This window comes from Astyanax mexicanus, chromosome 4 (genome assembly GCF_023375975.1).
Source record: "Astyanax mexicanus isolate ESR-SI-001 chromosome 4, AstMex3_surface, whole genome shotgun sequence".
NCBI lineage: Eukaryota > Metazoa > Chordata > Actinopteri > Characiformes > Acestrorhamphidae > Astyanax > Astyanax mexicanus.
In genome coordinates this window covers 37,201,501-37,216,352 of record NC_064411.1, presented here as the reverse complement: position 1 = coordinate 37,216,352, position 14,852 = coordinate 37,201,501, and the positions used below count along the sequence as shown (strand labels likewise).

Genomic DNA, 14,852 nt, shown 5'->3' with positions numbered 1-14,852 from the left:
TACCTGCCTGAAACCCCAGGTGGCTCAAACAATCTCTTAAAAAACAAAATTAGAAACTACAGTTAAAATTAACATTAAAACCAAAATACATTCATAAAACAAGGAGTAACCCGTGTACGTGTACATGCTGGAAAAACACCCCAAAAGAGTAGCTAACATAAATTTAAACTTTTAACACAAAAGTTCAACTGGAGGCTCCTCCCTCAGGACTTTAACCTAGTCTTCTCTTTGGTCAGCAGGAGCATCACTTAATGTAGAGGGAAGCCAGTCCAAACTAGTCAAACTGCAAGTACTATTAACTCCAAGATGAGGGAGGATACAAGGTATGAAGACACAAAGACAAGTTTAAGATAATCCTAAGCCAAGTCCAAACACTACTGAGTCAATGTACAAATGTTTGTTTAATCCCAAGACAATTTGTACAAATCAGACAAAGAGTACAAATACTATGAAGGCAAAGTACAAATGTTATTAAGTCCTAGATTGGCTAAAAGACAACATTTATTGAGTACACATATTTGTAAATACAAGATAAGTTCTAGGTACTATCACTTTTAAATTGACAAATACTCCAACAGACCAATATAAATCAAATGACAAATACTATAAGACTAAGATGAGCCCAAAATAAGTCTAGTGCTACAAATATTAATCGGTACAAATAATATTACGTCCAAAGTGAGTCTTAGTATAAAAACAATATAAGTGCAATCCCATAACAAGTATTACTTTAAGATGAGTAAAAAAAACTATTAAGTCCAAGAAAGGTTTGAGTACAAATACAAGGACTATTGAGTTAGAAACACGTTCAATATAAATACTACTGTGAGATGTGATTGAGTGTGAGATGAGTTTAAGTACAAATACTATTGTGTTTAATGTGAGTCTTAGTATTAAAACAATCCAAATACAACTAAGTCCAAAACAAGTCCAATCACAACTATTCCTACGAAATGAGTAAAAATACTTTAAGGTCCAAAAAACGTTTGCGTACAAGCATTATTGGAGAAAGAAAAGACCAAGTATAAATGCTACTGTGAGACAAGTCCATGTGTAAATGCTGTTGTGTCCAAAGTGAGTCCCATCACAACTATTACTTCAAGATGGGTACAAATGCCATTAGGTCCAAGAAAGGTTTGAGTACAAGCACTATTGAGTCTGAGACAAGACCAAGCACTGAGATGAGTCCAAGTATAAATGCTAATGTGAGACGAGTCCAGGTATAAATACTTTTGATTCCAAAGTAAAACACTCCAAGTTAAACTCTTTGAGTCCAAAATGAGTACCACCATAACTACTATTACTTGAGATGAGATTAAGTACAAATACAAGTACTTTTGAATCAGAGAAAAGTCCAATTACAAGCTGTGAGTTTGAGTCCATGTTCAAAAAATTGCCTTGAAGTCCATATACAAATACTATTGAGTCCAAGACAAGCCCGAGTAAAAATACTGTTAGCAATAGGTAACCCAATTTCTTATATACTGTAAGTCCACTGAAGTCTTCCAAAACATATGAACAGTAGTCCACTGTATATGTCTACAATGATCTTAATGACGCATGTTTGTCACTGTAACTGGCGTAAAGCGTGACGTCCGTGTGTGATTTAAAGTTCAGTGAGCATGCTCAGTGCGCCTCAGTTCTCTGGAGTGGCGGTGGCTGGGATCACGCTGGTCAGTCCTGCTGCCAGGCTCTGGCCACCGACCAGCTCCTATAAATACTCCACAATTCATTTAGATCCATACGCAGCACCTGGTCGCCATGGAGCCCGGAGCACCCGGGGGTTCGGCGCCTGCTCATTTGCAGTATAATCAGGTAGGTCCGACTCATTACGAGAAGTGATCAGGCACGACCCGTCCAGCCGGCTTAAATACGCCTGTGACCTCACCTCCGCACACGTTTAGAAAAGTCGAACAATACGCAATCAGCAGGACTTACAAACACACAGCTCAGGTCCAGCATCATTTAAATTTAATACAATGATATTTTATACACATTTATATTTTATACATGCTGATGCAGGTACATTTTCAAGAACATTAGCAGGGGTTTTTGATTAGTTACGAAGGTTTGCACAAAACAATCTTCTCTTTAAGGGACCCAACTGATTAATTTCCATCAATATACTGTATGTGTAGAACCAGGCAATGTCTCAAAGAAGATTTTTCATGAAAATGTGGGAGTAGACCCATACTAAGCTGATTAAAAACACTGAGAAAAATTAGGAACCAAAGGAAACAGTATGAGGAAGAACCACTGAAAGAAACCAAGACTCAAAAGGAAGATCTCTCTAGGAGCTCGAAGAAGAAGAACTAAGAAACCTATGCCTCACAGAACTTTATTTAAAATATAGAACTAAGACCCAAAAGAAGGAGCTCTCTGATGACAAGTCTGAAAAAAACACCTAGGAATTGAGAACCAAAACCAATAAACTGTCCAAGAATGTGAAGAAACAATGAGAATGAACTTAAAACTTAAAATGAAAAAACTCTCTAAGAAAATTAAGACCAACCTCAGAGAAGAACCAAGAACCAAGAGGAAGAGCTTCCTGCATGCTTAAGGAAAAAAATACCAAATGTACCAAGGGTCAAAAGAAAAATGAATCCCTATTGGTTGACTTCCCAGACAGGGATTAAGCCTGAAGAATCTCGATTCAGAATAGTGTGAAGTCCAGAACTTGGCTTAATCCCACTCTGGGAAACTGTCCCAAAGATTAATGAGTTTAATGAAGATCCACAGAGAGGAACAATGAAACAAAAGGAAAAGTATTTTAAGAAAAGGAGGGATTACTGGGAGCAACTAAAAAATACCCAAAAAGAGCAATTCCTTGTTCCTATGGCTAAACCATTAAGAAACACACAATAGGGAACCACCCTGGCACCATACCTCACTTGTCAACCCCCACCAGAGCCCCACCCACTAGATCAATTGAAGATCTGCCTCAGACAGTACACCGCAGGATAAACCAGCAGACTTTGTCTGAGAGAGGGATCTGTACCTACTGTCTGTACAAGTCAGCAGATGAGGGAGACAAAAATGTGTGTTTCAAAAGCCACTGATGCCTGAAACACGTTTATTAATTGTATTTATTGTAGACTGTTTTGAGGAGGATATTAGATTTGAGGAGATGATGGAGCAGAGGATGGGCCAGCAGTGCTGAGATACGGCTCAGATAAGACTCCAGCACTCAGGAGGCAGCAGTGAAGTTTTATGAGGTCTTGTTCTCTGTAAAGACTGCTCATTAGGATGAAGGTCACATAAAGCCTAGGACTGTCAGGCAGGTGTTAAAATGGCATTGATTCATCGAGAAGCGTATATGTTCTCACAAAGTTTAAATCACACATTGATCCCAAAACCCAAAGCTGTGTGAAACATTATAGCTGGCTTAGCTCAGCCGGTGCTCATATTTACTCTGCTCTATCTGCAGTCGGCTGGCTGAGGAGATGCAGGAACAGGAATAGCAGCAAACTGTGAAGAGCTGATGCTCCCTGAGGTCCAGATACAGAACAGCTGCATTCATTTACAAGTGATTTCATTCATACTGATCCTCAGAACATCAAACAATTCACAACTTCACATGCCTGTCAGTCAGTCTGCCTGTATCTGTTTGTCTATCAGCTGTCAGTCTATCCATTTCTTCAGTCTGTCAGTCTATCTACTTATCTGTCTGTCTGTCTTGCTATCCATTCATCTGTCTGTTTTTTTGTTGCTGTATCAGTCTATCCAGCAGTCTGTTTGTCCATCTGTCATTTAATGCATTCATCTCTCTGATACTTTTCATTCATCTACATTTCTCTCTATCAATCCATTAGTTTCTATGTCTTTTAGACTATCTATTCATATGTCTTTCTGTCAGTGTTTTCATTCATCTGTCTGTCTGTGAATCCGTCTATCTTTTCATCTGTCTGTCTGTTTATCAGTCTATTCATCAGTCTGTTTGTCTGTCTGTGTATCAGTCTATACATTTATCTGTCTGTCTGTGAATCAGTCTATACATTTATCCGTCTGTTTATCAGTCTATTCATCAGTCTGTCTCTCTGTCTGTGTATCAACTATTTATCAGTTTGTCTAACAGTCTATCCATTTGTCTTTCTGTATGTCTGTTGGTCTATCCATTCATCTGTTTTGTGCATCTGTTATTTAATCCAGTCATCTCTCTGCTTGTTTGTCAATCCATTCATCTATCTTTCTCACTATCAATCCATCAGTTCTTATATCTATCAAACTATCTATTCATCTGCCAATTCCATCATTCATCTGTCATTATTTTCTGTCACTGTATCAGTTTGTCCAACAATTTGGTTATCCCTCTGTCGTTTAATCCATTTATCTCTTTGTTTTTCAGTCTATCCATTCTTCTCTCATTTTCAATATCAGTCCATAAGTTTGTCTGTTAGACTATTCATTCATCGGTCAGTCAGAATATCTGTCCATCTGTCTGTTTGTCATGTTTTCAGTCTATCCATTCATCTGTTTATTTCAGTCTATCAGTTATCAGTCTATCTATCTATTCAGATCTTTTAGCTGTAAGTCCATCCATTCACCTGTTCATCCATTTTTAATATGTTCATCCATCTTTGTCTGTTTATAATTCTATCAGTATATTCATTCTCTCTGTTTGCCTCCCAGTGTATCCATCCATCCATCTATCTCTTTGTCTGTCTGTCTGTCTATCTATCTGTCTGTCTGTCTGTCAGATCATCCATAAATCAACTGTTTAAATGCCAGTTTGTTTGTCTGTCTGCCTGTAAATCTATGCATTTATCTGCGGGTCTGTCTGTCCATTCTATATAGCAGTAATTCCTGTTCCTGTTGAACAGTTTAGACTGCAGGTACTGGACCTGTTGTTGTGCTGTTCCTGTAGTCCTGAGGCAGATCTCCTCCTGCAGTCTCCTCAGCCTGTCTGTGTTCATACACCAAACAGCACTAACCCCATTTACCAAAACAGACCTTTAACAATCCGCCTGAATTGTTTGATATGGTAATCTTCCCATCAGATCTAATAACACACCCTGACTGCTGAACACACACACGCTCCACTACAGAACCCCAGCACCCGGAGTCAGCACCCACGCGGCAGCGAGTAGCTGGGATCTGATGAAGTTCATTAGCGAGGGGAGCTATTTTTAAAGTCTCTCTCTTTGCGAGATGTCCCCAGACTGGTGAACTCCTCGCTTTGTGCTGTGTGCACGTCTCAACAATTCTCCAGCCCCCAACCAGAACACACAACTGTGTCAGCTTCACTCACGTCACTTCACATCACGTGACATGTACAACACACACACACACACACACACATATATGTATGTGTGTGTTGTATATATATACTCACACAGCAACACATGAGGCTCTAAATAGAAAAACACTATGAAAAGAATAATTTAATCAAAGAAATAAATGAATGAAATGAATGGAGGCCTATGGCCCAAACCAAAAACTCCACCGTCAATTCATACAAGCCATATATCAGTGTGTAAGACTGTGTGTAATAGATCCTTCTCTTGTGTACAATGTGAGAGAATGATTGTGTTCTAAAGCAAAGGCAGCAACTGAGGTGGCCTGTATTTCTTTATATCTTACATTAAATCAACTGAATTTCTAAGCAATGTGAAAAACGAAACTGATGTATCCTTCACAGCTATTTGTTACCCACAATTCTCTGCGCACGGACAACATACATTGGATATTCTCTTTATAACAGAAAAGAACTAGCTTTAAATGCGCTTAAAACACACAGTTACTAAAGTTCTCAGACTTTGTGGTCTGATTTGAGCCGCCAACAATTAGTCTTACCATTTATCACATTTCTCTTCTCCAGCACTGGCACCAGTCCCAATAACAACTCCCAGCAAGTAGCTACCTTCGCTTCCACATGCTGACTGGATGTGTTTAGATACAATGGATTCAGTGGATTCAGTTAACAGCTGTGCCTTGTCATGACTTGAATTTCTTGTCCTCTTAATGTGTTTGAGAGCATCTGTTGTAAAGTTGTGAAGAAGTAGAGTTGGCGAGTAAAGTTCTTATACATATTATGGCAAGAACTACTTAACTAAGTAAAGAAACAATTGGTCAGTCAATCTGAAAAAAATCAAGACTTTAAAAGTATCCTCTAATGCAGTCGCAAAGTCCATCAAAAACATTATGATGAAACTGGCTAACATCAGGTCCGCCCCAGGAAAGAAAGACTAACATTAACCTCTGGTTTAAAGGATAAGATAATAGATATAATATCAATATGTTTTTCTTGAAACTGCATAAGTCAATTTGTCTTACCAAAATTCTGGCTTCATTACTCCATGGATATTGGTGCCACTATTCAAATTAATAGGGTAAACCTGTGGTCAAATATATTGGATGTCAAATTCTCTGTTCATAATTTGCTTGGTTAGGAATATTTTATTATTCACAGTATCATAGAAAACTGTCTTTTATATTGAGCATTGCAGAATCGCAGTATTGTGCATCACAGTTTACATTCTCCTGAATCGTATCTCCAGCAAGAATCTTGCCCTGCATGTGCAGATTTTTTAATTAAAACAGCCTGTTTTGGTTTTAGCAACATAGTACTTCTTATTCCAAGAACTGTGGGTAATGGAGTGCCAGGATGGATACATCAGTTGGGTCCCTGAAATCACTCCAATTGTGGACTGCACTTTAAGGCTCTATACTGAGTCTGGGGGAACCCCTTAAGATGTTTTGAGAAACAGTTAAAAAAAAAAAAAGTTTTTTAGAGCAACAATGAAGGTTCTTGAAGTTTACTTGAAGCATTAAAGAGGTTACTTCACAGTTACAAACTGAAGAACCCTTAAATATTCCTTAAGGAATCCCAGCTAATGCTAAAGCTTTTGCAAAATTTGAAGGCAATGATATCATTGGTTAGAAAATGTGGGAATAGTGTAGGATATGGGCCCTTTAAAGAGGCACACACTGGAAGATTCACCCCTATCCTTATCTGTGGACAACCTCTAACTTAGTGGTTGGACATCATTTGCTGTTTGGAAGGCATCCAGGCCAGGTCCACGGGGTCAAAGGCTGGCAGTGAATGGAATGTCACAGGGCTGAATGTGCTGATTCGCTCCCACTTCCTAAGACCTCATCGGGCTGACGCTGTGAAACTCAATCTGCCCGTCTGAGCCTGATCACATAGCAGTGACTACAACCACCAACCAAATGACTCTCCTCTGACCTGCTAACACAGAGTACACTTCTATGAATGAACTGGAAATTCTGCGCAACGTGAGGTTTCACTGGGGAAAGTTCTCAAACCCATATGCACTAATAAATCAGCCGCAAATAGCTTTTAATAGAGGGAAATATTAGTGTGCGGTGTTTCAGACACATTAATAATAGATTTGGCTAACAGGGTTGAATGGAGGTCTCCATTCCTCTGGTATCTCTGTTAATTTTTATAGCTACTGCTTTGGAACTGGTCCTTCATGACTTATTATGATCCTGTTCACACCTGGTCATCTCAATGGTTCATGTATGTGACTACTAGTATCTGGATTGTATCCAGATTTTATCCACATGCATTTACACTTGACAAGCTGAAATCTGGTTCCCAGATGCCTCTTGGAGAAACTGATGCATTTACATTGCAGTAACATGTGTGTTTTTAGTAACTGGATTTAAATCTGTTTTAAATGTATCTATTTGGGTGTGTTCACACTTGCAAGACACATGACATGACCAGATATAAACCGGATCTAGAAGTCTTTTAATGCTAGAAAGTTTGCCACTAGAACCCTGTTTACACCTGGCCACTTTATGTGACTAGTATCTTAATTATATCCAGATCTTATAGGATTTTAGCCACATATATTTACACTTGGTAGTAAACTGTGTATCTGTTTAGTCAGACAAAATCTGATTATTGTATTGGGCAAAATGTGCAAATGTTTAGGAGGAGCCTCTTGGAGAAATTGCTGTGTTTACACTGCTGTTACATGCGGCTAAATCTGAATCTGTTTTAAATGTATCTATTTGGTGTGTTCACACATGCAAGATGCATGAAGTGACCAGATATAAACAAGATCTAAAAGTCTTTTAATACTGGAAATTTAGTCTCCACACTTCTTAGCAGAAGGAGGCTAGAATCCTGTTTAGCCCTGGTCACTTAATGTAACTGAATTTGAATCAGTTTTAAATGTATCTATTCAAGTGTGTTTACACATGCAAGACACATGAAGTGACCAAGTATAAACAGGATCTTAAAGTCTTTTAGCACTATACATTTTGTCTGCACTCCTCTTAGCAGAAGGCCACTAGAGCCCTGTTTACACCTGGCATGTGATCAGTATCTCGATTATAAGATTTTAGCCACATGCATTTACACTTGGGATTCAAAAAATTATATTAGTTTAGTTCGACTAAATCTGATTACTCTATTGGGGAGAACGTGCAAATGTTTAGGAGGAGTCTTGGTTGTCAAATGTCTCTTGGAGAAACTGGTGTATTTACACTGCTGTAACGTGGCTCAAATGCGTCTCAGATGACCTCCCTGAAATGTGCGTTTGAAAGATTAGAACTGAATCTGTTTTAAATGTATATTCACACTTGCATATTTATGTGGCTTTGCTTTATCCAGATATAATCCAGATGCAGTCAAGATGCATGAAGTGACCAAGGGTAAACAGGATCTAAAAGTTTTTCCTTGTTTATATAAAATATAACATTTTAACCAAATGCTTCTTAGTAGAAGGCATTTCGGGCCCGTTGCTTAATTTATGTAACTAGTATCTGGATTATATTCTGATCAGATTTTAGCCTCCTGCTTTTACTACGAAAAATGACAAAAGGTGCAAACCCTGTCATTACTAGGCAACCAGTTGTTTATCTATTACAGACATGGATCACTTGCCCAATGATGTAATGCATTGGGGATTACTTTCAATTGTATAGGGAGGAGTTGTACTGTTGTCAAATGTGTTTTGGTGGAGACATGGATGCATTTACACTGTTATAGCATGTGGATCTAATGCATCTACAGACATCCCCTGTTTGTGTGTTTGAATGATCAGATTTGAATCTGTTTTAAATGAGTATTGGTTGTGTTTACACTACCTGCTGTGGATTGGTCTCACCCAGATACAATCCTGATATTTAAGATGAATTAAGTGACCAAGTTTAAAGGGGGTCTTGATATGGTCAAACATTATGTTGGTAGTTTTGGATTGGAATTAAAGAGCTAATTTCCTACATTTTTCACATTTTTGTTTTTGTATCATTTGATATACATATCTTGCAGAACATTTTGCAGTCTTTGTTTTAGTCTAGGATTTTTGGAAAAAATAGAAAAACAATATTAAGAGTGTTATATAATAATATAAACTGTGGAGCTACTTTGAGCTTGTTAATGATGTAAAAAAGAGCCATTTCTATGCTTTGGGCAATGCTATGCATTGTAAGCTTATTGGGTGCATCAGCTAAAAGCTCTGTATTTTAAAGAGGTGGGCTATTCACAAAACAAAGGTTTCACTACACCTTTTCCACCAAGTCCATTTCACACAAGATTTCTCCTTTAAATAATTCAGCATTCACGAAGTATTGCCAACAATGCCACGTTAAGTATACAGCTCAGGAAAAAAAATAAGAGACCACTTAAAAATTATGAGTTTCTTTGATTTCACCAAATTGAAAACCTCGGGAACATAATCAAGAGGAAGATGGTTGATCACAAGCCATCAAATCAATCTGAACTGCTTGAAGTTTTGCACCAGGACTGGCGTAAAGTTCCAAAAGAACAAAAAGCAATGTGTAAGACTGTAGGAGGAGAACATGCCAAGATGCATAAAAACTGTGATTAAAAAAACAGGGTTATTCCACCAAATACCAAAGACTTTTGAACTCGTAAAACGTTGCTATAATTATTAACTTGTTTTCTTTGTATTATTTGAGGTCTGAAAGCTGTGCATCTTTTTCTTGTTTTTCAGCCCTTTCTCATTTTCTGCAAATAAATGCTCTAAATGACAATATTTATATTTGAAATTTGGGAGAAATGTTGTCCGTAATTTATTAAAAAAAACAACTATAGGTATATGTACTCAAACATATACCTATAGACCTATAGAGCTGTATTTTTGTGTAGGTCTGGCCTGTTGAAAGCTTTCAACAGCCACACCATGCCGACAACCAGCCATGGAAACGCACGAGGGTTGGGTGGGGGTGGGTGGGTTTGGTTTGGTCGCAGAGGGGTAGGGTTTTCTGTTTTCTTTTTTTTTTCTTGCATTCACGTGCTCAAATAACCAAGCAAACCAAATAATAATAAAATAGCACAATAGTCACACCTCTCCCTAATACAACACCCAGTACAAACACACCTGAGCCTGAACCAGAACCTCGGCCAGATCCCAGGGCCCAGGCAGCAGAGCCCCGTAAACGCGCTTACCTCCAGATCTGTCCGAGCTGCAGGATGTGAATGACGGACTGCAGCAGCCAGATGCAGAAGGAGCAGGACGCCGAGCGCTTCTGATTAGTCCGCGCTGCGTTGGCGGCGGTGCTGCTGCTGCTGTTGCTGCTGCTGTTGGTAGTGGCCGTGTTGGTGTTGCTCTTGCTGGCCGTGCTGGCTTGCCGCTGAGGCGTGGACGGGTGCGCTGCGCCCACGTCGCCGTGCGAAGCCGAGCAGCTCAGCAGCTTTCCGCCGCCGTCCATGTGCGAGCAGCCCGAGGAAGAAGAGGAGGAGCCCGAGCCCTCAGCCGTGCTGAAGTCGTGCACGAACCATCGGAAGCTGAAGACCTGCACGGAGAACGAGCCGAGCACCACGAAGAACAGCGTCAGGCCGAACCACCAGTAGTCTCGGCGCAGGTAATAGTCGACGGACAGCCACACGTCCGTGCCCACGTCGGCGAAGTACACGGCCACCGCGGCCAGAATCCACAAGAAGTCCCAGACCGTGTAGCGCTGCCGCTCCCTGCCCAGGCACGTCGAGTTGGAGGAGCCGCCGCCGCCGCCGCCGCCGCAGCAGCGCGAGCCCCCGTTCACGTTGAAGTCCGCCTCGCCGGCGCCCGAGTCCGGCTGCGAGCCCGGGGCGAGCCCTTGCACGGAGCCCGAGTGGTCCGAGTTCTGCAGAGGCGTGAACGCCACGTCGCTCTTCTTCATCTTCAGCACCCCGTCGGATTTAGCGGCCATTGCGGCGTCAACGACAACAACGGCGGCTGTGGCAACGGCAGCAGCATCAACAGCGGCTGTGGCTGTGGAGGCTGTGGCGGCTTGCTCGGTTTCTGCTTATCCTCCTGCTCCTTATCCTCGTCCCTTCCTACTGTTCTTCCCCTCCTCCTCTTCCTCCTCTACCTTTTTCTCCTTCCTTCCTTCCTCCTCCTCCTCCTCCTTCTCGCTCCGGTTTTTCCCTTACAGGCGGCGGCGAGAGGAGAGAGAAGACGGTGGGCTGGGCAACGAACTGGCAACCTGCTCCCTCTCTCCTCTCTCCTTCTCCTTCTTCTTCTCCTTCCGCCACAGCTAGAGCGCCGCCTGCACGGCACAAAGCAACACTTCCTCTCGGCAGCGGCGGGTACGAACCATATGCTCTCCCGTGGCTCATGCTTAAAACCATGACATCATCGCTTTGCAACTCGTTCCCTCTCTCTCTCTCTCTCTCTCTCTCTCTCTCTCTCTCTCTCTCTCTCGCTCCATCGCGGCGCCCCAGTTGCCACGGATTGCACGAGCGTCACACGTCAAACAAAAAAATACAAAAAATAAAAATACATAATAAAAAAGATGTAGAGAAAAAAAAGAATAAAACAATTACATATAGTTGCAGCCTATAGCAAACCCAGTGCGTGCTCTGCTTTTCTGTGCATATCTTTGCACAGATATGTGGACTTTTATTTTGCGAGATGCATTTTGCATTGAAAAAGCATTAGGGAGCTTCGTTTTGAATATGGGGGTTGGAGGACTTTTATAGCGTAAAGGTTGTGTGTTGTGGTCTTGCACTTAGCTTTGCCAGTTAGCTTTAGCTGGGCGTAAACAGACAAATATAGGTCTCGTGCGTGGTGGACGGTTTAGAATGAGGGTGAGCTTGGATTCCCCCTTGATATTTTTGTATTGTTTCCTCCCCTATTATAAATCGATTGAATCCAGAGCCGCCCTGGAAATTCAGCACGGTTCAGCACCACGGACAGCACCCCGCGTCCGCTTTAACGCTGGACCGCAGTGGGTTTAGCGCCACGGACAGCAGCCTGCGTTCAAACACGCTGAACCGCACTGGGTTTAGCACCGCAGACAGCTCCCTCCTCCAGATCTCTTCAGTAAACAATCCGAACCGCATTTAGCTGCTCGTGTAAACAGCACTGTTATCCATTGTGCTGCCTGGTGCCGATTTGCGTCATTATCAAATTCACTGGCACCCTCTTGAGTACCTGCTATAGGCTACAACACCGTGTGCTGTCGACACGCCCTCTTGGTTGCTCTGGCGCGAGCATACACACACACACACACACACATTCGCACACAGCGGTTTGTGAAAGAGAGCTGAATCGGCTGCTTGAGCACCACAATCCTACCAGCTTTCAGTTACAGCTAGAAAGAAAACTCTGTTTTATGAAAGCTCTGTCTGTTTTGCAACACTAAGACAAGGTTCACATTACAAGCCACTGAAATCTGCTGAAATCTGATTTTTTGCACAGATCTTGGTAGTTCACATTCACAAATGTAAGTGACCTGTATCTGTGTGTAATGTGAACGAATCTCTCCTGAAACGCCTCACGTGCGCACATTGATACATGTATAAATATGTGTATAAACGTCTCCTTCTTCACCAACAACAAAAAATGTCATATTTGAGAGATGACTCTTAGCTTTTTAAAGGGAAATGGATGCATTAGCAGCTCATATGTGGGGTGTATTTTGCTCGTGTGGAGAGTAAACAGCTGGTCTGAAGTACATGCTCAGGTCGAGGAGGAGAAAAAAATGCCAGGCGGTTTGCTTTTGCTTTATTATTATTATATGGAGGCTTATACATACATATATAACACTTGCATGTAGACCTACACATACACACATTGTAGATAGATAGGTGTCTATGTGTTTACACAGCATAAAAGCAATTGTGTGTGTGTGAATGTGTGAGACAGAGATATGTCAGTGTACAGTACACAATCTCCACACTGCTCTGCTGGCTCCTCTCCTCGGGCTGTCATTTCTGTGCCACCTGGTCAAGCTTCGGAGATGACACCATCTGTCATCATCAGCTGTGTCAGGCCTTGGCAGTGTGGCATGACTCGTGGGCCGGGCTTTAGTGTGTCCATTTCAGGCCCTGCTGGCACTCAGTCACACACACACACACACACACACACACACTTTTTCTTATAGTATAAAACAAAAGATCTGGATGTGGCCACAGTGTAACCATTCTACAAAGGGAGAACTATGAACTGTGAGGTTTGTCTGTGATGTTGTAAAGTTGTAATAATTAATGTACAAAGTTTCACATTTTCCACAGTGCAGACTAACAGTACAGGGATATTAAGAAGTCGTTAGTCAAGTATAGGTAATATCCGAAAGACCAAGAAAACCCCTTGAGGAAAACTGCTCATATGCTGATAGGAGAGGTAAATCTAACCCCTATATGACTGAGGCTAGAGTGTGGAGCACTGTTCCATAGTGCAGTGGGAAATCCCCCTCCCAACAGCAACCACCTAGCAACACCACAGCAACCACCAAGCAAAACCACACCAACCACCTAGGAACAGCACTGCAACCACCTAGCAACAACCAAACCAAAAAAACTAGGTTTTTTTAGACATTTTCTGAAAATTGTCTTATTTGGAAAATTAAACAGAAGACAAATCAACTGGCATCCTAAAATACTAAATACTCTGCAGAATGAAATTAAAAATATAGAACATAAAATAAGAAGGCACACCTGGAAAACATAAAAAGAGCCCCTTGCCAATCAGCGGCACTGCCAGTATTGTACAGGTGAAAAAATGTTTTTTCCAGAAAATATCAGAAACCATCTGGTCCTCAGTAAAACTTTACAGTTCTGACTGTCAATTTACACTTTAATCTATAGCACTTTTTTATGCATGACATACAGTACCAGTCAATTTTTTTATTTTATTTTCCACATTGTAGATTATTATTAAAGACATGAAAAAAATTAAGGGACACATATGAAATTACAAAGTAAACAAAAAAAGAAAAAAAAACCTTTGTCCTCCACAATCCCCTGACATAAAACCTAACTGAGATGGTGATTTGGGATAAGCTGGAAATAAAGAAAAAAATAACATTGCTGTTTCTATAAATGAGTTACTGGCACAGGTCAGTATCCTCTGCTGAGACGCACAAAAGAACAGCACTGTTAAGATATCAACATGCCAAAGTCAGAGCACACCTGGCTCTTAAAGGGAATGGCGAGTGACACACGGATTGGTTTATTTCATATTTCGCACAAAACATTCCCATGATTAATAAGGGAATTAGTACATTTGCATGATTCTAACTGTGCAGGGCACACTTTTTGCACCCTCACCGAAGACATGCTGACATGCCCTAATGAATATTTAAATCCAGTTGTTTGGTGTGCAATTAATGTCTCGCCTATAAATCCTTATAGGGCTCCAAGAGTGTCCAGATTTGTCATCAAAGCTACTTAGCTACAAGGCTACCTAAAAGAATCTAAAATATAAAACATATTCTGGTTTGTTTAACACTTTTTGTTTAGCATATTATATTGCATTTACAATGTATGTTACATTCACAATTTCTTCAGGTGTAAAGTAGCTGAAAACTGCATCCATTAGAAAGGGTGTCCACACATTTTCGGAAAGTATACTGTACAGTGCTCTCTTTCTAGGTTTTTCTTGAAAGTCAGGCATACAGTAGAAGCCACACAAGCAGAACCTCACAGATAG

At 40.9% G+C, this 14,852-nt stretch overlaps 1 protein-coding gene across 1 annotated transcript in view; it reads right to left on the bottom strand.

The window, feature by feature from the left end:
* xkr4 (XK related 4) overlaps nucleotides 1-11,544 on the bottom strand; it is a 91,685-nt gene extending 80,141 nt beyond the window's left edge. The window contains exon 1 of the mRNA XM_007232101.4: nucleotides 10,388-11,544. Coding sequence (XP_007232163.2) covers nucleotides 10,388-11,127 — 740 coding nt within the window. The 5' untranslated portion in view covers nucleotides 11,128-11,544. The remainder of the gene's footprint in view (nucleotides 1-10,387) is intronic.
* Nucleotides 11,545-14,852: the final 3,308 nt, after the last annotated feature.